The 25,346-nt window shown below is 28.0% G+C and overlaps 1 protein-coding gene across 3 annotated transcripts in view; it reads left to right on the plus strand.

Annotated features, from left to right (window-relative positions):
• Positions 1-25,346, plus strand: part of LOC100199961 (putative uncharacterized protein DDB_G0282133) — an 83,695-nt gene that overhangs the window by 33,134 nt on the left and 25,215 nt on the right. For all 3 annotated transcript variants that reach the window (XM_065813011.1, XM_065813012.1, XM_065813014.1), the window contains 5 exons: positions 2,381-2,689; positions 3,080-4,273; positions 4,387-4,647; positions 23,324-23,617; positions 24,856-24,921. In XM_065813011.1, coding sequence (XP_065669083.1) covers positions 2,381-2,689; positions 3,080-4,273; positions 4,387-4,647; positions 23,324-23,617; positions 24,856-24,921 — 2,124 coding nt within the window. The remainder of the gene's footprint in view (positions 1-2,380; positions 2,690-3,079; positions 4,274-4,386; positions 4,648-23,323; positions 23,618-24,855; positions 24,922-25,346) is intronic.

A 25,346-nucleotide genomic window follows, 5' to 3' on the forward strand; every position in this document is an offset into this window, starting at 1 on the left:
TTGTGATTGGGGAGGCCAAATCATTCTGTTCATCATTCTATTCAATATTTAAAACATACAATGTTTTAAAGAGTATGTTTTAGATGTAAGCTTTAAGTGATTTTTTACAAAAAAAATAAACGGCTTGCCATTAACTCACGTCTCCAAAGGTATATCATGACTTTTGTTATTATTCCGTCTGTTTTTACAATGTCACTTGTAGCGTTTCTGACCACCCCCAATTCCGATTAGCCTTACACTACATACTACATCAAAAATGTTTTACAGTTGATCATACATTGTTTGATCATACATTCTACAATTTTTTTTCAGACAAACAATCTTCTCTTGACACCAAATGTTTAGAACTTCGACAAGTTAGTCCAGGTTTACAGCCATTGATGGTCCATTTTTTATGTCATTTTGCCCACTTTAGTATTTTTATTATTCTTATGATTTTTATCAAAGCATTTCAATCAAAATACCTTTGTGTTTTTTAAATTGTTTAATAGTGCAAAAATAAACATAAAAAATAGTTAAAAAAAAGCATTTAAAAAAAAAATTCATATCATTTGAATAATTATGAATGGTAGTTTAATTATTCGATTACTTCAAATTTAACTATAATATCAATTAATGTATAAAAGTTTAAAAAAATTAGAATGTGATTGCTTATATAATATTATAATTGTTTATACTAAACTAACGCTAACGTTAATTTCTTTTATACTCGATAATGGCAAATGGAACAAGATGATATACTAAAATGTGAACTTAATATTTAATTGGAAGGTAAACCTTTCCAGAAGATGGAGCTGCAGATTTTCTAAAAATATTTGAAAATATATATCTGATTCAGCAATATATTTTTTAATCACCCAGCTAAAGTTTTTAATATTATTATTGAAAACTTTCCATGACAACTAACTGCTCCCCTTAAGAAAATTTTTATAAACAATTTTAAATATAATAATGTCTATAATTTTCTGAGCTTCTTTGAGTTAATTAATTAGTACTTTTCAGTATGTTAAATGTTTTTTTTTACCCCAATAGTTCTGTGTAAAATTGTATAAATTAACATCGCTATCCTAAACATGATCCCAATTTTAAATAGCTATTCTTCTGATATATAATACATGCAAAAATATTATTTTATAAATATAATTTTCTCACAACAAGTAATCGACTAAAAAAGATGTACGCGCAGTTGATTTTACAATCAACGTGTAGATACATCGAATGAGGGTTTTGATTTGATCAGATACTCTTTTAATTAAAAGAAAGTCTTCTTTAGATTTAAAACTTAAAAATAAAAAAAATGTTGCATCACAAAATTGGAGACCCCCTCCCCCTTGTAGCAAATTTTGACAAAATTGCCTACCACTCCCCCACCTCCCAAACTTCTCCTCCCCGCCCCCACCCCCTTCCTCCTCCCCCTCCCCCTCCCCCTTCCTCCTCCCCCTCCCCCGCCCCAAAGCCTGATGAAATTTATGGACAACCCCTAAGGAAACTGTATCTATTGAAGAAAAACAGGAAGGACGTATTTTTTTAATATTTTTCTCAAAGATCTCTTGATGATTTTTTGTTATCTGTTCAAGTATTTCACTAATATTAGATGATCACTTGATTTTTTGTCTGTTAATTTGAAATATTTTCTGCACTTTTCAATGCATATCTTGTTTTGCAAGATCTACAAATGTTTTTTGAACAACACTCTTTTTCTATTTCATAAACTCTCCCAAATTTTGAAAAGGCAACAAAACAACAAAAAAAACAAAAAGTTTTATATGATAGCTTTAAGAAATACAAAACATAATAACAATTCACTTTATTGATATTTTAATTTTTTTTTTACTAATTTGAATAGATGATGTAATCATAAAATAATTTAACTTTTTATTAGATATATAGTTAATCAAATCTAAAATTTTGATGTTAAAAATTTAGTTTTGATTTTAAATTTATAAATTTTTTGAAATTAATTTATAACACTTTACCGAACCCAATAATAATTCAACAAACAAAAATTACAGTGTACAGTGGAGAAAAAAACTTTTGAATACTTATCTTCTGCGCCAATACTAACCTATGATGGTACATTCCACGGAATTAAGAAAAATAAGGTCGGCAAATTTTTGCCTAATTTGCAATTGTTTGAGGTCGTTCACATGTGTTTGAGGTCTGCAGTTTTTTGCCAACCTCAAACACTTTCAAGTCAGCAGTTAGGTTAGTGATGCCAAATGCCAACCCTAATCCCGAGGGCTGATTGTATAAAGGATAGGGTGATGCAGGTCATTTTATTGTGTATGTATCATACCAGTTAAAAATCAGATCTTCCATTACTAGTAATCTTTTTCTAAAACTCTAGGTTGTTAAGATAAATTTTTACTTTATTATGTAGATGAATGTGAAAAGTTGTGGTCACAAGAAGCCACAAATTGGTTTAGAGAAACAATTAAAGAGACCATCGTGGCAGCGTTTTTTAGTTACCCACCAGAAAAATTATATAGTCCGCCAAACAACATTAGTCAAACAACACTGGTATGCGATTTATATATCAATACTAACCAGAATATAAACTGGTGGAAAAGTTGTAGTCGACCACCCATTGAATCGAGTGTTTCTTTTAAAATGATTGAAAAAAAACTTGCATGTGTTTGTACATATTTTTCATCAGAACTAATTAATCAAAAATTGCTTGTTGACAAAAGTAAAGGAAAATTAATTTTTAGATTTAATTCAGTTGTCTGTAGTTTGTTTTTTTTACTTAATTTTTTTTCTACTTAATTTTTGAATTGCAGTTGTTAATTGGTTGTTGTTAATTGGTTGTTGTTAATTGGTTGTTAATTGTTTGTTAATTGTTTGTTGTTAATTGGTTGTTGTTAATTATTTGTTATTAATTGTTTGTTATTAATTGTTTGTTGTTAATTGGTTATTGTTAATTGGTTGTTGTTAATTATTTGTTGTTAATTGGTTATTATTTGATTGTTGTTAAATATTTGTTGTTAATTGGTTTTTGTTAATTGGTAGTTCTTAATTGTTTGTTGTTAATTGGTTGTTGAAAATTAGTTATTGTTAATTGGATCTTTTTTTAAAATAGATGATATTGCTGCTAAAAGTACAGAGCTACCAAAAACAACAAATAAAAAGCTAAGCCAACATGCAGTTGAGATATCTGAAAATGTAGCATCTACTGCCAATAGAAATATATTTAACAGTTTAAAAGATGAAGATATTTCTAATAAAAATGCAACTAGCAGTTTAAAAACATTTCCAAGAAAAATAAAAGATCAACAAATTGCAGTTCCAAACTCCACGGCTTCAAACTCCAATAAAAGTAACTTTTTAAAAATAAATTATTATAGTTCAAGTAAAAATGAAATAAATAATGATAAAAAAAGAGAACCCTTTGGTAAAGTAATTGAAAAAAAGAAAAAAGCAAAAGTTGAGACACCAGGTACTAGAATGGTAAATAGATTTCTGGGGTCAAGTTCTAACATTGATGTTCAAGTAAACATAAATGACAAAAGTTCATCTATAAATGAGTCAAATAATAGTCAAACAAAGGAACTTGACGATAAGCAAATTGAAAATGAAAAAAGTAAAAGGGTCGAGTCTGCAATGCACACATTTAAAACTGTGACAATAAACTCTAATAATGTTGACCAAGTAAATGATAACTCAAACAACATTGCCCAATTAAAAGAAAATTCACATAACATTAATCAACTAATAAATAAGTCAGACAACGTTGTCCAACTAAAAGATAGCTCCAATAAAATTGACCAAGTAAAAGGTAGTTTAAATAATGTTGACCAGGTAAAAGATAGTTTCAATAATATTGACAATGTTAAAGATATTCCTAACAACATTAACCAAGTAAAAGAAAATAATCAAACATTTAAAGAAGTAAAAGACTCAAGTAAAAATGATTTAAGCATTTTTAAAGAAAGCGTATTTATAGAAAAAATAAATCAAAATAATCAACTTGATATTATAGCTACAAGTTGCAATAGTATTGACCAAATAAGTCTCGAACATAGTTCAACAAAAAACCAAAAAAGTCTTTTCACAATAGAGTTTTCAAACAATCAACCTACTGAGTCAGAAAATGTATATGTTTTTGGAAAAGAATTTCTGGAAAAAGATTTAATAAAAACTGATGACGATTTTATAAAAGTTTTTGTATCTCATGTTGTCAATCCAGGAAAAATTTATGTTCATGTGATCACCCCAGAAGTTTGTTTTTTTGATGAAAGGAATTTAAAGTTAAATGAATTCTACAATGCTAATTGTAAGTGCTTTTTTTTTTTTTTTTTAAATTATAAACATTTTTATTGAAGTCTGTGTTATGTTTTCACTTGAATTTAATATTAGCTTTAATAATGTTTACTTATCAAATGTTAGATGATATAATACGAAAATATAAGCAACAAAGCCCATATAGTCCAAACACAGCAGTTGTTACTTGTTTAGAAGATAATCTATGGTATCGAGCTGTTGTGCTAACATGTTTTAAAACTGAAGGTTTATATGATGTATTATGTGTTGATTTTGGATTTGTTAAAAGTGCAGCTGAAGAAAATATTCTTCCTATTGTTCAGCAGTTTTGTGAGTTTCCAATGGAAACTGTAGCTTGTTGTCTAGCAGATATACAGCCACTTCCTTGTAAGTAGCAATTTAAAAAAGCAGTTCATTAATTTTTAAAATGGCTATTATTAAGACAATTTTAAACTCACACACAGATATATATATATATATATATATATATATATATATATATATATATATATATATATATATATATATATATATATATATATATATATATATATATATATATATATATATCTGTGTGTATATTTATATATAAATATTTATAATAAATATTATCATGATCAACATGATTATCATAATCATTATCATCATCATCTTGAGCAATTTATTTCCTTAACAAAATCTTGTTCATACCGTACTCCCTCCAAATTTTTTAACTTTTACCTCTTATGTAGCAGCATCAGGAAAATTTTTTTAAAGAAGTCAAAAATTTATCCTGACATTAAAAAAGATTATCTAACAAGACAAGAAAAAGAGTCTTTCTTTTCTTGTTAGAGTCATACCACACATCAATCTGATCATCATTTTCTTATCCAGCAATACCACACACGTTTTGAAAATTCCGAAAAGTAATCTTTTAACAGGTATTTCTAGACACATGTAAATGTCCATTGCAAGTCATTTTGAAATCTTTTGAAACCGTCAGTGAGACACATGTAGATGTCCATTGCAAGTCATTTTGAAATCTTTTGAAACCGTCAGTGAGACACATGTAGATGTCCATTGCAAGTCATTTTGAAATCTTTTGAAACCTTCAGTGAGACTTTTTTTTGCTTTTAGTCTTTTCCACTTTTTGTTTAATTTTCACCTTGATTGTTCAAGTTTTTCATGAAAATGAGATTCAAAATTTTGTCCCACAAAAAAATTATAAAGTAATAAATAAGTAATCTTTGCAAAACTTTTTGTGCAAATTTGCACTGTGAGCGATAGTTTGTGAGAAATTTAAGTTTTATAACATGTCGATAAAAATGTAAACAAACTTTGTTTTTTATTTTGAAATGTAGTGTTTCTAAAATACAAAATCAAAATACCAAATTCAGCAAAAACACACAAAGTCTGCATAAGAATTGTTTGCATCATTTGCATGTCTCATGAAAGCATTAAACAAGTTCTACAAAAAGATGTTAACTTTAAAGATAATTAAGTTTTTTGACAATATGTGACAACTGAAGAGAAAGAGAACAAACTCTGTTCCTCAGCTTTTTACTTTTGAATCAATTTCAATAAGGCCACTAACAAGACTGACTGCAACATGTGACTGCTTAGTTTGTTAAATTGGCAAACAGAAGTGGTATGAAAAACATCCTTTGAGCAACTCCAAGAGTATGGTAACTGAACCTGATGAGGCAGTTGAGTAGCATTGTGTCAAATGCTTGTCAGTTTTTAGTATGGGCCTTCTTCATCAGTGCACTCCTCTAATCCACTGAGCAAGTGGCATCAGCAGTTGTGGGAGACAAAGATTCTGCTCTAAATGGTACCATTCAACTTCGTGAGGAAAACCTTTCCAATGAAGAGGTGATAAATTTGATAACTATGGCATTAAAAGGTTTTGTTTAATATAGGCTATTGTTTAAAAGTTGATCTTTTTTCATCAGAATCTTCAGCTCCACAACAACTGTTCAAGGAAGCTCTGATAACTCAAAACATGTTGCAAATTCTGAAAAACGAAGGACTTTCCAACAACAGGATGAGGAGGTTAGGATTTCCTATGAACCCTCAACAAGCTCAGTAAAATGTTCATGTCAGCAAGAAAAAATTTATTTGTATTTGTGAAACTTGTAAAAGATGGAGGAGAAAAATTTCTGTAAGTAAGCTTTACCCTCATTATGCTTCTAGATGAAAATGAAAAAAAGCCCACTTTATAAAACTGTCAGATTAATGGCATGAGATGTACAATCTCATAGCAGCAGGCACCTTGCTGTTGGGACCCTGAGAACTTTTGGTGGTTTGAAACAAGCAAAAAGAGTTTGTTAGCTCAGGTGGCGATTTGAGGAAATCAAATGTCTTTTAAAATGTGTTGCATCTACCACTGTTAGAGTTTCCAGTCCCTGGCATTGTTATGAATAAAAATTGCGTAGTACATTTGCTTAACAGTGTTTTTGACATCATAAAATTATTTTTATTCGCTTTTCATATTTATTGTCAATAACTTTTTTAAAATACCGGAATTTATATAAATATCAAAAAACTAGTTTAATTGAATAACTAGCTCAAAATAATGTACAAATATTATTATTTATTAATGTTATCGAATGTTTACTTAGATTCTGGTTTTATTAACTTTTAATGAACGTTGTCTGTCAAGTGATAGTTTAAAAAAAATTCAAACTTTATTTTTTTCATTTTATCTGAATTTATTATATTTGTAAATAATGATCATATTTTATATATTTGCAATTTAAACTTTTGTCACAACAGTGTTCAGTTTTTAAAATGTTAACTACTTCATTAAAATACCGTTAAAATAAAAATTTACTACTTCATTAAAATACTGTCTAATATTATCAATCATAATGTTATAATTATACAAACATACAATAAAATACATCAATCATACAATAGAAAAAAACTGTCTAATATTATCAACAAAAAAAGTTTTTAGCAAATGTAAACAGCGTAGCATAACGTGAAATCGCTCTTCGTATACGTAAAATGCTTTTTGCTTAACGCTTACAAGGCCTGCAGTCCAGACTTTATATAAGAAGCTATTCCACTAATGGAGCTACATTTGTTGCTAGGTGTTGTAAATCATCTAGTGAAAAATCTGGTTGATCTTTGGCCTGGTGCAAAGGAACGGCCATGAGCACTGCATATTTCACTTCAGCCCTACCATGGTGGTCATTTCAACGATAATCATTTTATGAAACTTTTGAGAGGTTTGGGCAAGTTGCTGATTCTGTCAATTTAAATCAGGCCATTTCCTTTATCCAAGCTCTGTCTCATTTTAGAGATGTGGTTATTGCATGCTTTGACTTTCAGCTGGATTTAGACTTTGAATCAAAATTTATGAAATTCAGAGACAGCTACATTAAACTCCCAATTTCCATCACGCCAAAAGTACATGCTATATTTTACTGTGTACCAAATTTCTTCAAAATCAAAAAGGACTTCAATGAGCAAGCAACAGAAGCTCTACGTTCAAACTTTAAAACTTACTGGGAGAGATACAAAAAAGATGTTACAACAGGTAGAATTTAAGAATAACTCCAGAACTGTTTGAGAATGTTTTTGCTAGTCATTGCTGATGTTTTTTTGCTAATCATGTGTGATGAATTAAACAATATTTGTGATAAACTTAGAGAAAACAAAGTGTGAAAAGAAAATTTTAGGAATTTTGTAGCTGCTTTTAAATCTGTTACAAATTACTCAACTTGAGTGAGTTTTTAGTAGTTTTCAATAAAAATACTTTTAAATTTCCAAGGCCTAAGGGCCATTTATAATTTAATGATTTTTTTTGTGGGACAATGTTTTGACCCTCATTTTGTGGAAAAACAAATCCTACCATAGGCAAAAATTAAAAAAAAAATTGAAAAAACTAAAAGTGAAAAAAGGGTGGTTTCAAAAGATTTCAAAATCATTTGCAATGGAACATGTGTTTCGAATCACCTCTCAAAATTTTTTTTTCTGGGTATTTTGTTAGTATTACTTTCAGAATTTTCAAATTATGTATACCATATAAATAGTAAAATTTATATAAATATGTAAAAATATTGTAATTCAACATCTAAATAAATAACAAACATGTTTATATCCATATATATAAATATATATATATATAAATATATATATATATATATATATATATATATATATATATATATATATATATATATATATATATATATGTATATATATATCCATATCTCCATATTAGGCATGCATAAACGCCCCCCTTACCTAACCTCCTGAATCAAGCAGGTATGGAAGCTTTTATTCCTTTCATTATTTATTTTGGTTTTTAAAAAAGTCTCATTCTACTCCATGTTTTTCACCCTGTGCAGTTGCTATATTGAACTGTAATTATTTTTTCATCTTTTTTTTTTTATAAAAAAAGATAAAAAAATAATTACATATTCTCTTTTGAGAACAAATTTCTTTTTATTATTGCAAGAAGTTAATTTAAAAAAGTTCCTGTTTGATACTAAGCTCCATTATTCTCAGTAAATTTTGTATCATATCTCAGATATTAGGTATTAGAGACTTTAGGAAAATCTTTAACAGTGTCATTAACTAAAGAAAGTCTAGCATTCTCTAATTCATAGGTCTTTTATTACTCTTCTCCAAAATAAGGCAATATGAGTTAATTGCAAAGAACTTTTCCTCTAATTTGACTATTGAATTTAATAGCCATATCCTTCCTGCCATTCCAGTTAAATAGATTAACATATTGTCTCTTCTAGGGCTTGTGATTCACACAACATTTCCATAATAGTTTCTCTTTAATTGTCTCTAAACTATTAATAAGTGTTAAATAAGTGGTTCCAATTTTTAAAAACTCTAGAAAACACTCTTTAACTATTCTATGATTAGTCTTCTCTCTAATGTTAGTTTCTTCATATAAAAGTTTTAAGACTATTAAATCATGTCTTTCTAAGCACCGTATTAAAGTCACTCTTGAAGGTCTACACTCTTCTTTATTTCCAGTAACTTTAGGAGTATCTCATAATCATTGTGGCTAGAAATCAACTATTACGTTTGCTCGTAACTGCAAAATGTTTATCTTTTATTTTTGTTGTGCATCTTGGTCTCCCTGCACGTTTTTTAGTTGAGTTCGTCTTTGTTGTTCTTAATCATTCTTGTATATTGGAATTTTTTGCCTTTTTGCTGTTACCACACAAGTCACTATGATACCACATGAGTCACTATGTTACCACACGAGTTGCCATGTTACCACACGAGTTGCCATGTTACCACATGAGTTGCTATGTTACCACATGAGTACTATGATTATGCTCCGTTTCTTATCTACAATAACAATCTTGACAATCTTACATCTATAATAAATCAATAATAGTTTTCTAACAACTCAACTTTATACTTTTATCTTGACAAAAAGTTTTCACTTTTTGATTGCTTAGAACAATCTTACATCTATAAGCCGATCTTAAATCTGATTTTTTTTCTGTAACAGTTTAAGATTTAAACTCCAACAAAACTCAGTTATTTACTGCAAACTCTTGCCATATTATTGACATAACTATATTGTTGACAAATAATAATCCTCTAACTCTCAGGCAAGGTTCAAAAGCACATTGTAGATATAATGTGACCTGCTAAGCTTAAAACACCCATTGTTGAAAAATTGATCGTAATCGCTTCTTAAACTAGCAATCTTCATGTTTTCCTGACTTATACAGCCTACAACTTTTTAAGTCTTCAGTTACCTGTTTCCTTGCGCTTTACCCTTTGTTTTCTAATAATTCATAACTTAACAGTAGTTGTTTGCAGCCTTGTCTATTGTAAATTAGTTTAAATACATATATACAGTGGGTACAAATTTGATGTTTAATATGTAGTGATATATTTTTCAAAGAGTTTTTGAGATCTAAACTTTTTTAGCCTGATAAATAAAATTAGTTTTTGAAGATAACATTACTGAGTGAAAAAAAAATTAACTTAATTAAAAAAAAAATTTGATAGTTAAAAAAAATTGATCATTTAAGTGATTAAGAGGTACAGATTAAAGGGGCAATTTAAATAGCACACCCTGTTATCGTGTAAGAATTATCATTTTGTTCCTTTGCTATAAAAATCATAGAGGTTCTTTGTATAAATAGTTTTGAGTCAATAACTGCTTGACAACAACGATCAATTTTTAACATTGTTTTGGCGTAATGGTGTCCCAAGCAGCCTTTATTTTGATCCAAAGTTAGTCTAAATTTGTTACAGTTGATCGATTTATGTTTCTGCCAACTTCCTTCCACAAATTTTCTATCAGATTTAGGTCTGGTGAATGTGTGGGCCACTCTAAAACATCAATCTTGTTAGTGTTGAACAACATTTTTTTGGACAAGGAACAACTTGTAATTCAAAATGAATTACAAGTTTATCCTTAAAATACTGAGTTTAATGATTTTCTTTTAATATAATACAAGAACTTTGTTTTTTTTAAAAGAAAAATTGTTTGTTTTTTTAAAAAGTGTTTAAACTGCTCAAAACAATTTTGATAGTTTTATATGTCTAATGAATAGTTCCATTCAAAAAAGAAAAAATTGTTTATGCTATAAAAATAACAGCAATTGATATAAAAACATAAAACTTGATATCAAAAAGTTAAACCAGTTGGTTTAACTTTTTGATATCAAGTTTTATGTTTTTATATCAAAATATATATATATATATATATATATATATATATATATATATATATATATATATATATATATATATATATATATTATATATATTATATATATATATATTTTATATATATATATATATATATATTTTATATATATATATATATATATAACTTATATATATAGCGAGAGGTTCTGAGTTCAATCTCCACCACGTCCCTGATAGAACCGCACTCAACTTGTTTCTCCGTGCAACGGCCTTGTTCTTCAAGGTTCGTGTTTTGGAGTTGAGAAAGGGTTATAACCACAATAAAGTAGCCTCCTTGTCTGTAGTGGCCTTCTGGGCCTTGGGGAGGTGAATTAACAAAAAATATATGTGTGTGTGTGTGTGTGTGTGTATATATATATATATGCCAGTATTTAATAAATAGTAGATTTATGCATAAATTTTCAACAGTATTATAAATTTTTTTCTAGCCCCAGCTATCAACCCCTGCTATATCTTATAATTTTGCTGGGGCCAGGTTTGTAACCCCCATTTCTCTTTTTTTTATTTAAAAATTAAAAGAAATTTTGACTTTCACAAAAAGATATCATTACTGCCTAATAACAACAATGATAATTAAAAAAACATTTATCTAGATAATAAAAAAGTATTTTGAATAAATAATTAGTTGTAACGTTTTTTTATTTATTTGTGAACTTGTTGTCAAAATGCAAATATTTTTTGAAATTTTTTTAATTGTCTTCATACTACCTACGAAAGCACGCAATTTTTGCTAAAGATGATTAAATTTTGTTTTTTTTTTTTTAATTTTTCTTTTATTAGATAGCTGCAAAAAAAAAAAATGAAAGCATAAAATACAGCATGTTTACTAAAAAATGCACTTTTACATAGCACAAGTATATATTGTATGTATATATGTGTATATATATATATATATATATGCATATATATATATATATATATATATATATATATATATATATATATATATATATATATATATATATATATATATATATATATATATACATATATATATATATACATATATATATATACATGTATATATACATATATATATAAATATATATATATATATATATATATATATATATATATATATATATATATATATATATATACTACTGTGATCAAAAAGTAAGGTGAATTTTTAATTTAAACTTCCGGCCTTATTCGAATTGTCCAATCTTTTTTATTTTTAAGTTGGTAGGAATGTCATTAACATTTGCGCCAAATTACATGTCAAACTCATAATTATTTTTTTTTGTTTACGCTTGTTTCTTAAGTACCAAAAGTGCATGCGGCGATTTTCACGATGTCTAATTTTGTTGAGCAAAGAAGTGCTATTAAATTTTGTTTGCGGAATGATATTTCTGCTGCTGAAATGTATCGAATGTTGCAAAAGGCCTTCGGTGAAAAGACTATGTCTCAAAAAAATGTTTACAAGTGGTACAAAGACTTCAAAGAAGGCCGAGAACGTGTTGATGACTTGGAACGCTCCGGACGACCATCGACTTCGATTGATGATCGCCACATCAACAAAATCAAAGAATTGGTGCTTGCAAATCGTCGGTTAACCATTCGAGACCTTGTTGACATGGTTGGAATATCATTTGGGTCGATGCAAGCGATTTTGAAGGATCATTTGGGCCTCAGAAGACTCAAATCACGTTTGGTGCAGAAATTTCTCAATTTCTTTGAAAAAGAGCGTCGCGTTAAAACGTGTAAAGCAATGCTTTCTGACTATCAAGACGTCTACAAACAAATTATTACTGGCGATGAGACTTGGGTCTATGCATACGACCCTGAAACAACCGACCAATCGAGTGAATACCGTGAAAAAGGCGAGCCGAGACCGAAGCAACCACGTCAAAGTCGCTCAAAAATCAAGGTCATGTAGACTGTTTTCTTTGATTATTGTGGTGTCGTGCACTACGAATTCCTTCCAACTGGCCAAACTGTCAACAGGGAATATTATTTAAGCGTTATGTGGCGTTTGCGTGAAGCTATTTGCAAAAAGAGACCGGAATTATGGGCCAATAACTCTTGGATTTTGCACCACGATAATGCGCCTTCGCACACAGCACTAGTTCTTCGTGAGTTTTTCGCCAAAAACTCTACCCATGTTGCTCCACAACCACCGTATTCGCCCGACTTAGCACCGTGTGACTTCTGGCTGTTCCCAAAGCTTAAGAGACCACTCCGGGGAAATCGTTTTGAGTCCATTGAAGAGATCCAACGTGAATCGGCATGTGCATTGAAGGCTATCCCTACCGAGGACTTTTTGGCATGCTTCGAAGACTGGAAAAAACGTTGGCAAAAGTGCATTGGGGCCGGGGGGGATTATTTTGAGGGGGACGATACAGATTTGGAAGAATAAATAAAGATTTTTCATTTTATAAAAAAATTCACCTTACTTTTTGATCACAGTAGTATGTATATATATTTATATATATATATATATATATATATATATATATATATATATATATATATATATATATATATATATATATATATATATATGTATATATATATATATTTATATATATATATATATTTATACATATATATTTATATATATATATACATATATTTATATATATATTTATTTATACGTATATATTTATATATATATATATATATATATTTATATATATATTTATTTATACGTATATATTTATTTATACGTATATATTTATATATATATATATATATTTATATATATATATATATTTTTATATATATTTATATATATATATATTTATTTAGATATATATATATATATACATTTATATATATATATATATATACATGCACATATCTATACGCATAAAGTCTCTAATATGTATCTGTAAGTGCATTCTCTTCTTCTGTAGTAAAAGCATTTCTGTTGTTGTGGTATCCCACAGTTAACTGGTCAGGGTGCTTGACATTGCTTTGTCTTTTATACAGTATCTTCTAAGTGTCACATGAGGAATGCCGTAGTCTGCTTCAACTCCTCAGCATTTCTCTCCATTTTCAACTACTCCTTTGGCAGCAGCAAGCATCTTATCGCTTAATGACATATCTTTTGCTAGTGTCTTTTGTCTATAATTAGGCGTTCTAAAAATAATTTATTAATGCCAATAACTCTTTCACTACTGAAGTTTTACAAAATTTCTATCAGCCTTGACCGCAAATAGTTTTCAAGAAAAATTAGAATCATATGTTAAAAAAATAGTTTCAATTTAAACAACAAATCTCTTTGAAAAACTAAATAAAAAAACTTTTAAAATGTTTAAGTTTTAAATGGATAATATTTTATACAAAGGTTATATAAAAAGTTGAAAACCATTTTTTTTAAGAATTCAATAGATAATAAAAAGCCACAACCACTAGCTTGTGTTTAAAATAATAAAAACAGCCACTGTCAACGATGTGAGGTAGGAAGAGTTAAATAAATGAAAACACATGCTAAAATATAAATTCTATTTTAGTATGGCAATATGGATAATTATAAAATAAAAAAAAATAATCTATGAGCGATAATAGGAATATAATTGATGCCTTAAAACAAAAATGTTCCAACAAACCCCAAATCACAGTGTTCCAACAAACCTCGATTTAACAAGTGGATTCTTAAATGATTTAATTTAACAAACCCCCATTTAACAAGTGCATTCTTAAACAATTTAATTAGGTATTTTATACACAAAACTCTATAAAAAGCACATTTAAAAAAAGCCCACAAAAAGTACTACTTAGATGTTATGAAACTATTTTGTCTTTTATTTATTTATTTGTGTTTGAAAAAAATGTATAAAATACAAAATGATGAGGCAAGTAATTACTAAATTACTCTTATGTAACACCACAGGGTGTCTGCCAGATCAAATAAATCAGGGTAAACATGGAAAAGTCAGATTTCTGCAAAAAAATCAGCTGATTATCAGGGAAATTAGGTTAAATTTTAGAAAAATCAGGGAATATGGCTCTTCATCAAATTACATAACTTAAATAAGTTGTATATGGTACACATAATATAAAAGTTTATTTGGCAGATAGTTTTATGAACTTCTCTCGATTTAATGTGGGTTGTATTATTGTTTATATTTTTGCAGTTGAAGAGGATATTTCTAAACGAATCTAGGTCAATTTTTGTGAAGTTAAGTTTGGGTAACTTTAAATTAAATCATGGAAAACAGGTAGAAGATCAGGGAAAAGTCAGGGAAAGCCAACTTAAAATATTATCAGACACACTACACCAACAAAAAATAGTAATAAAAAAACTTCAATAAGTGTAATTGTGAAGAAACCAAGATGGTAGACTGCACAATGACATTTTAAATCATACTTTTTTTAATTCGATTTGAATGCAGACACTTAGGTCCAGTTCACTATATGGTACGGAAGTGAGTTCCATACTAATGATTCTTTCGCTGTAAAAAAATCTTCTAGTATCATTAATGTTTTTATTACGTGGAGTAAACTTTTGTGAATGACTTCTAGTAAAATATTTTGAGTTGGAAAAAGTAAAAAAATCTGAAAAAAGTAAATCAACAAGATTTTGTACAATTTTATAAGTCATATAAAGATCATTTACTCTGCGATATTTAAGAGATTCAATTTGGAAGAAAATAAGTCTTGATAAGTAATCAGTGTATGTAATATGATAACTTTTGCAGCCAATTCTGGTAAAATATTTTTGAACTTTTTCTATGCAACTTATATCTTTTAAAAGGTGAGAGCTAAAACTGGTGTGCAAGATTCTAATACAGGCTGCACGTGAACTTTGTAAGCTTTTAACAAAAGTTTAGAATTGTGAGAGATAAAGGATTTTAAAAGAAGGTAAATGCGAGAGTGTGTCATACTTAAAATACAAGAGCAGTGATTAGAGAACTTCGTATCAATGAACATGGTGATTCCTGAATTGAATAAACTGTTCCAATATTGGTAACAGAGTTTAATGAATAAGGATGAGTAGGTATATTATATCTTTTGTAGCAGTAATAAAAACATTTGTTTGTATATATTTTTAGTTGCCAATCATTGGACCATGTCAAGATTTTAAAAAAAGTGTTTACAAGATAAATGTTGTTGTAATCATTTCTTGATTGATACAATTTAATATCATGCAAACAGCTTAATGCCACAATCTCCATCAGTGCAGTAAACTGTTGTTAATAAATATTAGGAACAATATAGGTCCAAGTACAGTTTCTTGTGGATTCCACTCATAACTGAATTGTTTATGGAATATGAAGTATGAAATTTTAAATTCAATTAAATAGTTTGTATTTAATACCATAGTTTTGCAATTTGAACATTAGTTTAGGATGAGTTACAGAGTCAAATGCTTTTTCAAAATCAATATAGATGTCAACTATTTTTTTTGTTATTTGTGGCAGTGGTTCATTCGTTTAATGTTGCCAGCATTTGTGAGCATGTGGATCTGCGATTTATAAAACCAAATTGATGTTGAAAAATAAAGTTATTTACTAATCAAAATAACAGTTAGTAAATAACTTTTACATCTACTAACAGTTTTTTATGGTTTTAGCAATGATTGATTCCATAACTTTGCAAACTATTTAGGTCATTGAAATAGGTCTGTAGTTGTTTGGTAGGGAAGAATTGCCTTTTTTAAAAGTTGGATAAAATGTTGCTGATTTCTAAATTTTCGTTATAGCATTAGTGGACATTGACATTTCAAACAAAATAGAAAAAGGGATGGCAATAGTAGTTGATTTTAAATGTAATTGATTTTAAAAATATTGGAGGGTAGCTATCCGAAGATTTAGAAATCTTTGCCTGGAGTTTTTGCAGCAATGAAATGACAGAATCATATGGAAATAATATGTTACTGAAAGAATTTTGATGGGAACGAAAATCTAATGGAGGATTAACACCATCGTCAATGATGAATACAGAGGCAAAAAAGTTGTTTAAAATACGTGTTTTTTTACAATTGTTGAAACAAAGGGAACCATCAGAACATGCAAGTTGTGCAACATAATGGTGGCACTTGGATTTTGAATTGATGAACAAGTAAATTTGTTGATATTTTCTTTATTGACAAAATCTTTCTCCATATTAATAGCATTTTTTATTATTTTGGCATCGAATAGACGTGAGGAATTCTTGTATTCAGTAAAAGTTTAAGTTAAAACTTCTTTTGTATTTTGGGTATAGAATATATTTTTTAGATGCCAAATTTCGCGAGGTTGAATACTGGATCATTTTTTTACAGAGTTCTGGTATGCGTGACAAAATACTTGAGTTCAAAACATCACATATAGCGTGTCAGAATGATTCAACATTATGATGTTGCTCAGCTAGTTTGTATTAGTTTACATTTATTAAACCTTTTTTGATATAATTATAGATGGCCTTATAGAAATTGTTAAAATTGGAAATAATGGTTTTTTACTGCTAGTTAAGGTTCCTAAATTGCAATTAAAGAGAATGGTATAATGGTCACTGGTACTGGTGAAAGATGCTGTAGTTACTACATTGTATACATTTTTTTATCATTGGTTAATATGAGATCCAAAATATTGTTTAATTGGGTGCTGTTTGATACCAGTTAGGTCAGGGCGTTCACCTTACCTTAGTTTCTATAAACAAGTTGTGACAAGAATCACCAAGGCTGATAGGTATTGACCAATGAATGAGTGGTAGATTAATATTACCTGATACTACACAAGTATGATTACAAGTTGATAAATTGTACATAGCATCTTACATAAGGCTATGGTTTTCAAAATACTGTGATGAGAATAACATCAAGATTTATTCAGTTTTAGAGAAGTTTATGTAAGTTTCGGAGAACATTATGTAAATGATCTAGTTTATTGTTAACTGATCTTGCATTTAAGTATGCACAATTAATGATTTTATTCAGAGTTCTGTTTACATATTCTTGGGTAGAATTATGTTGCAAAGTTTCATTAATGGTTTGTATTAAGTTTCATTAATGGTTTGTATAAGGTGGGATGAAACATTTTATTGGAACATACTGAATCGATAAATGTGTTGTTGTGGGTGTTGCTTGTTAATTTTTGATTGACATTGGTTGCTAATAACTTCTTGTTATTTCTTTTATTGTGTTACCTCAAATAATATTGATTGTTGTAGCAGTTGGACTAAGTGTGACATTATGTTTTTTGCATTTGGTTCTGAGGAGCTAAGCCTGGTTTTGTTTTAAGTCATATCTGGGTTCATAAATAGGGAACTGTGATCTACTCACTACTACTGTTGGTGAAGCAAAAAAAATGTGGAGGCTTGTTTAAGTACTTTGTTTCTAGCTGATTCGTCTTTGAGGACTGAGGACTGAGTTTTTCAGAGGTCCTTACATTATGTTTAAGATGGAAATGATTTACAATTAAAGACTTATCTGTCCCTAATAATCAAAATATTTTTTCTACTGGAAGATTTTAGGGTACCACGTATAAATATGTTCTTAGCTATGTTTTCTTGTTGTTTTAGTTTGAGGGCTGTTGTATTGATAATATTCAATTGTTCTTGGTCTTTCGATGTGGGTTTTAACCCTTTGACGACTACAATCTTCCATGCAGTGGTGTTTCCAATTGTGGCAGGTAATGAGTTGTTTTAAGAGTGTGAAGTTCTAGATTAAGTTTGGTTATCCATTCTTTAGCAATATTGAGTTTGTCCATGAGTGTGCATATAATAGCATCGTACTTAAATTCAGATATAAACAAACTGATTTTATATGAATCAAGTAAATTTGAGACATACAATATTATAAACCAAAAAAAAGTTAATATGAAAAAAATAGTCTAATGTAAATAAAAACAAATATACCGTAAAAAATATATCTGGCGAAAATAAATAATAGTGCAATGTCAAATAAAAATATATCTGGATAAAATAAATAACACAGGTCAACAAAGAAAAATTTTTTTTCTGGTGCCGAGCAAACAATTTATTTTTTGTATAGCATTTCTCATTTTGATTTCAAATATGCAACTCTTCTTTTACCATCAGGTCAAGTTGTAAAGATATTTAGGTTCAAATCTTAAGTATTTAGGGTAAAGTCCCTAATATTGTCGAAAAAAAAGTTATTCAAAAGTATGTCAACCTGGGTCTCAAAAGAAGCGTATTTTCATAGAGATTTTAGAAAACATAAATATTTTTCCTTAAAATTTATTGACAAAAAAATTATGTAAAAAAATGCTTGAGACTCTAAAAAAAAAGTCAACAGAATGTTATTTACCAAAAATACACATAATACTTATTTTTATTACAAATGAATAACATTTTTAAAATCTCTATGAAAAGACGCTTCTTTTGAGACCCAGGTTGACATACTTTTGAATAACTTTTTTTTTGACAATATTAGGGACTTTACCCTAAATACTTAAGATTTGAACCTAAATATCTTTACAACTTGACCTGATGGTAAAAAAAGAGTTGCATATTTGAAATCAAAATGAGAAATGCTATACAAAAAACAAATTGTTTGCTCGGCACCAGAAAAAAAATTTTTTTTTGTTGACCTGTGTAATTTATACGATGTCAAATAAAAATATTAATAAAATGAAATGAAATATATTAAGCAAAAACAGTTGTGTTATATACTTTGATAAATAAAAAAAAAAATCCTGTAAGTAACCAAATTTATTAATAAAATCTTATTCGGAAAAAACTATGCTTTGACACTATGTGGAAAGTGGAAAGATCTAAAAAATAATATATAATACAGGTAGGTACACAGATGAGTTTTTTCCAATATTCACTTAAAACTCCTTTAGTTTTCCAGCAATTTCTGGATGTTTTTTTTTATTAATTTGAAAAAAATTTTTATAAAATTTTTTATATGACAATGTTTGCATTTAAACAAATATGTTTAATATTGCTATTACTGTGTTTTCTATAATTGAAATTTTCACGAGATTTAGGGTTAGGGTTAGTTAATTTTCGTAACAATTTTTTTTCTTTCTTTTTTTTTTAATTCATTCAAATTAACTTTTTCAAGTATTAGAAACTCCTTTTTGTAAAAAGTTAAATAATCTAAATTCCTTTTTAAAAGTTTGCAAAAGTTTTTGTTGTCAGTTAATATGATCAAGAAGAAAAAGTTATAAAATGGAAGATATGAGTTTATCTGACATTACTAAGATAGACAAAATTATTAGAAACAAGTTCCACTGGAATTGGGTTCAAAAGAAAGATAATAGTGAAGGGTATTATTCAGCCAACATAAGAAAGATTAAAAGCTGGATAAATAATCGAATTCCATCGGAAAAACAGAAAAGTAGAAGAGCGTTTTTATAATATAAATTCAACGCGGAAAAAAAAGATCATCTCACATGAATGGTGCAAAACAGTTAAAGAATCAATTAATGATCATGCAAAAAAAGAAAAGCAAATTTTTTGCAGCAGAAAGTTATAAGAATAAAAAGAATCAATTTCTGAACCATTGTCTGACAGTTTATATTTTGAAAGTAAACAAATTATTATGCTTTGCAGATTGTTTATGGTAAAACTGAGATATTTTATTTGATTTTAGAGAATTTTAGAGAAACATAATTATTCAGTAGTTTTTAGTTACTTTATTTATCCCTTTACTAATGTTCCAGAATTTACCCACATTCCTTCGCCAATTTGTTGACTGTATAATTTTTGGGATTTTCCAGATTTTTTATTAAAATAATTTTCCAGGATTTTGATAGAAAAAAAATTCTGGGATTTTCATAGAGTCAAAAACCATCTATGGATACACCTTAAAAAATAAACACCTTAAAAATAACAAAGTTTGAGAAAGCTCAAACATTGCTTTCTTTGAAAGCAAGCAAAGTTTGAGCTTAAGCGCATAATATTCCTTGTTTTAAGATTTCATATAAATACCCTCTTTAAAAAAAATATAAGTTAGACTATATTCATTTTTATAAATATAAACAATTTAAAATTAAAAAAACTCAAGTTTAAACTAAAAAACCATAATTTTTGGCATGGGTAAGCACAAATTTGAAATTAAGTTTGTGATTCCTTGGTTTATAGATATCTACATTGTTGCTACATATAAAAACAAAAAAACTTTTTACAATATTCTTCTCAGGTTGATGGAATGAGCTTTTTACTAGCAGTAGAGATGCTTGTAGTTTTTAAGGGGTACTAAGGTTAACACAAACAAATTCTAAATTGCTTTTCAGAATCAGTAAGTTACATTTCAAAACAACAAAACATTTCCCTAATCAATGTTAATGCTTTCCTTGTTCAAATTTGCTTTTATATTATTTTTGTTTTGGTAGCATTTGTTTTGGTTGATGTTTGACCATTATTGACTTAATTTCATTAACTCTTCAAGATATTTGGCTGCATACTGATTTTTTTATTTCGTGGCAGACTGGGCATACTTTGAAATCCTTTACTATACAAATGGCATTGCAAGCGCATTTTAATTTACATTTATAAAATTGTTCTTTTTCTTTATCTCTTTCTTGCTTTTTCTTCTTTTTTTTGTTCTTTTTTTCTCCATGTTTCCAGTTTCAATCAATTCAACCTGTTTAATGATGTTTTGGGCTTCCATAGACCCATCTATGTTGGTATAAGAGCGTTTTTATAATATAAATTCAACGCGGAATAAAAAGATCGCCTCACATGAACAGTGCAAAACAGTTAAAGAATCTTGTTTCCAGTTTCAATCAGTTCAACCTGTTTAATGATGTTTTGGGCTTCCATAGACCCATGTATATTGGTGACACATATGCTTTTTAGTTTGCTCATGTCTTTTTGTTCTACCTTATTTACTTTAAGCAAACCTGATATATCTTCTAGATTTAAACTTTTCTCATGGCATTTTTTCATAATTATCTGTGACTGGTCAAACATAAATTTCCAATAGTTTACTGATCTATATCAATGATGTTTTGCTAATTTGGACAATCAACCTGAAATAACTGGTGTTAACAAGACATTTGCTGATAAATGTGTGCATATTTTCTTTGGTTTATTTGAAACAAGACTGCCAGGTGACTCTTTTTCCTGATTTGAATAGAATGTTCTTCCTCTGCTGTCAAAATTTGCAGATGCTGCTTTTTCATGTCAGCAGCTTTTCCATCTAACCTCCGATCAATGGTGCCTTGATCTTTGATAAAAAAAACATCAGTTTGCAAGCAGCATAGCCTCTCTTGTTGTGCTCTTTGCACCAAGACATGGCTAGTTGAACCTGAAGTTCTTTTTTATTTATTTTTTTCCTCTGGGCTTTAGCTTCTGCTTTTGAATTCCATTTTCCAACAACAAAAGGTACTTTTCCCACTTTTTTTACAAATTTTGGTTTCACCATTGCAAAATTACTTATAATACTTTTATCTATAAAATATATATGGTATAAAACAATTTTGTGCATAAATACACATTATTAATACCTCTGCTAAATAAAAGTATGATATCTGAGTGCCATACATGTTAACCTAATAAGAAATTTTATTTAATAAAGGTCTCTCTAATTACATCATATTAGAATTCACCATTGAGGTTGTAGTTTGTAAGGGTTTATTTTGTAGTTTTTAAGAGTTTTTTGGGGTTGTTCACATTTACAATATACAAATACTATGCTCCAAAGGCAAAATGTTTATAAAATTGTGAGGGTATCTGATGAATGACTCTAAAATTATCAGCCAAAAACCTCCTTGCAGTATTTAAGGGGTAACAACCAAAATAAGCAACTTTTCTTTGAATCACAAAACTTTACTAAAAACCATAGATTGAAAAATATGGTGAGGGAATCATATTAAGTAGTTTTTAAGTACAGAAAATTTTAGCAGAAGAATCCTATATTCATTTTGAGGATACCATTTTTTTTTTGTAGTACTTCAGGTGTACCTACATGTACAAGATTACAAATAATAATGCAAATTTTGTCAAAAACATTAAAAACTCAACTGAACCAAAAAAAAATGTACTTATGAAATATATAAATAAATGTTTTTTGTTGTTTTTTTAAGTTTTTAAATAATATTACCAAAGGTAACAGACATTTTTATTTGTACATTGTTTGCAAAATGTTTTTTTACAAATTATGAATTATTAGTTATAATTTATAAATTGCACACAAAAAAAGGATTTTTGAAATTTCTGTAAAATTTTTGCAAATATATTTTTATAATTGCCACAATGAGCAAAGCATAAAATGAGTCTCGCAATAAATTTTTTTGAAAGTATTTCAGTAAAACTTTTGCAAAAATCTTTTTGTAATTGCCACAATAGCCAATTATAAAAAAGGAACCATGTTAAACCATATTCTTTCAGCTCTCTAAACACTTGAACTTTAAGCTCTAAACTCTATTGTACATTTAACATAAACAAGTATTGAATAAAACTAAATTTAAAGCATTTTGATTGTTATGTTATTTTCTTGTTTGTATTTTAATAGAATCTTGTTTGATAATTTATTTAGCCTCAATTACAATGCAAAAGAAACATATTTCAAACCAAAAGGAAGAAGAAAATGATGCATATTCTTACATTAATGAACAAAAAACAAACAGTGACTGGTCTGAACAATCTATTTTTAAACTTAAAAGCATGATTATGAACGAAATTTTAATGGCATCATTAAAGTCTTCTACTAAAAACTCAGATGGCTTTTATGAAATTTACTTATATGACACAAAAGGGGATAAAGATATATTTATTAACCAATCCCTTGTAGATGATGGGTTTGTTACTTCAAATGTATTTCATCGGAATGGTAAACATATTTCTAGTTATGTACTTAATCAGCAAATTGTCATGTTTATATGTTTATCATTAGTTTAAGTAATTATTTTTTATTTTTCATGTTATTTTTTTAAATAGAGTTCACTTTATCTATTGTTTATATTATATGTTGTTATTGTATTATTTTTGTTTTTATTATTTACTATTATTAATAATTTATTCAATATTCATTTTCTATAATTCTTCATGAATGCAGCCTGTATAATGTCGACATTTGGCAATATTGATGCAAAAACGGGTTTATCTTCTCTTTTTTAGGACATACAATTGCCGATTTGAATCTCTAAAAGTTTCAGCATGCAAAAATAAATATATGTAAAAAATATAAAATATTTGTTTAATATGACTTCATAATTTACTTACTATAATTATTTTTTCAAGTTAGTTAAGTTTTATTTAAAAAAAAAGTTCATTCATTTTTTTCATTTTTTCTCAAATTCATTCATAGCAAGCATAGCAAGAACATTATTTCATTCAAAATTTAATAAAACCTATTATACATCTGTTGTACTCACACTTTTTTACTCAAAATTTTAGTGTGATAATTATGTTACAAAGACTATTATATGGCAGGACTCACAAAGGCCATCATACCTATCAAAATTTAAGCGTTTTAGAGATTTATTAAATGCGTTTCTTTCAAAAAAGAGAGAGCTCTTCTGCTGATGTGGCAGGGAAGAAAAACAGGGTGGCAGGGTGGCTGGAAAAAACAGTGAGATTATGCTGAGCATACTGAGGAGCTCAAGACTTCATTGAAGAGGTTTCAAGAGGATATTTGACAATTCCTTATGAGTGTATTTATCAGCTAGTTACAATTGGGTTATGCTTTGAAAAATAAAAAATAAACACATACCATGTTGTAGAAAAAGATATCTAATCATAATATGTGTTCATTATAAATATTCTGTCTATAATGGACACATATTATGATTATGGTTTATCATCAAAAAAACTTTTTAGGCGTTTGGAAAATGTTTTTCTAAATGGAATTCAGAATTTAGAAAAAAAAGCAAGCAAAAAACGCATTTCTTTATCAGACATCAATTAAACTTTTGTTAAATTTAAAACAAGTTGAAGTTTTTATTAAAGTAATTAAAAATATGTTAAAAAGTTAAATGTTTTATTTAGAGTTTTCTTTGTGTAACACTACAGCATTATTATAAGTACACACACATTTAAGTTTTGATAAAGTTTTATTTTGTGTTTTAGCTTCTCAAAACAATATACAAAAGAAAATTGATGATGAGGTGGTTGATTTGATTTCTGAAAGTTCAGGTATGTTGAGTTTTTCTTTATTTTCTTTTTTTTTTTTAATTTTAAAAACTTACATTTTATTGTGTTCTCTCACAAAGAAGCATGAAGTACAAAGATATTTTTTTTCTATTGTTATAGTCTTGTATTGTCATATTCTAACTCAAATTAGAAACAGTAAAAGGATGACACTTAATTGAGTGATAAGTAACACAAGAATGAATTTTAGTAGATAGCACAACAGACGCTAGCTCTTTAAAGCAATGCCAATTATAGTATTCAAAGAAAAGAGAAAGAAAAGCAACATGATGATGTGACAATTGTTGAAAGTTGGCTGCAGGTCCAACTATGTTTACAATGCGTTTTTTCACATTTTATAAAAGAGAAAAAGCATCAATTGAAGATCTGCTCCAGAAATGACAACAGTATTTTAAACAAGGACCGGTTAG

This window comes from Hydra vulgaris, chromosome 12 (assembly GCF_038396675.1).
Source record: "Hydra vulgaris chromosome 12, alternate assembly HydraT2T_AEP".
Classification (NCBI taxonomy): Eukaryota; Metazoa; Cnidaria; class Hydrozoa; order Anthoathecata; family Hydridae; genus Hydra; species Hydra vulgaris.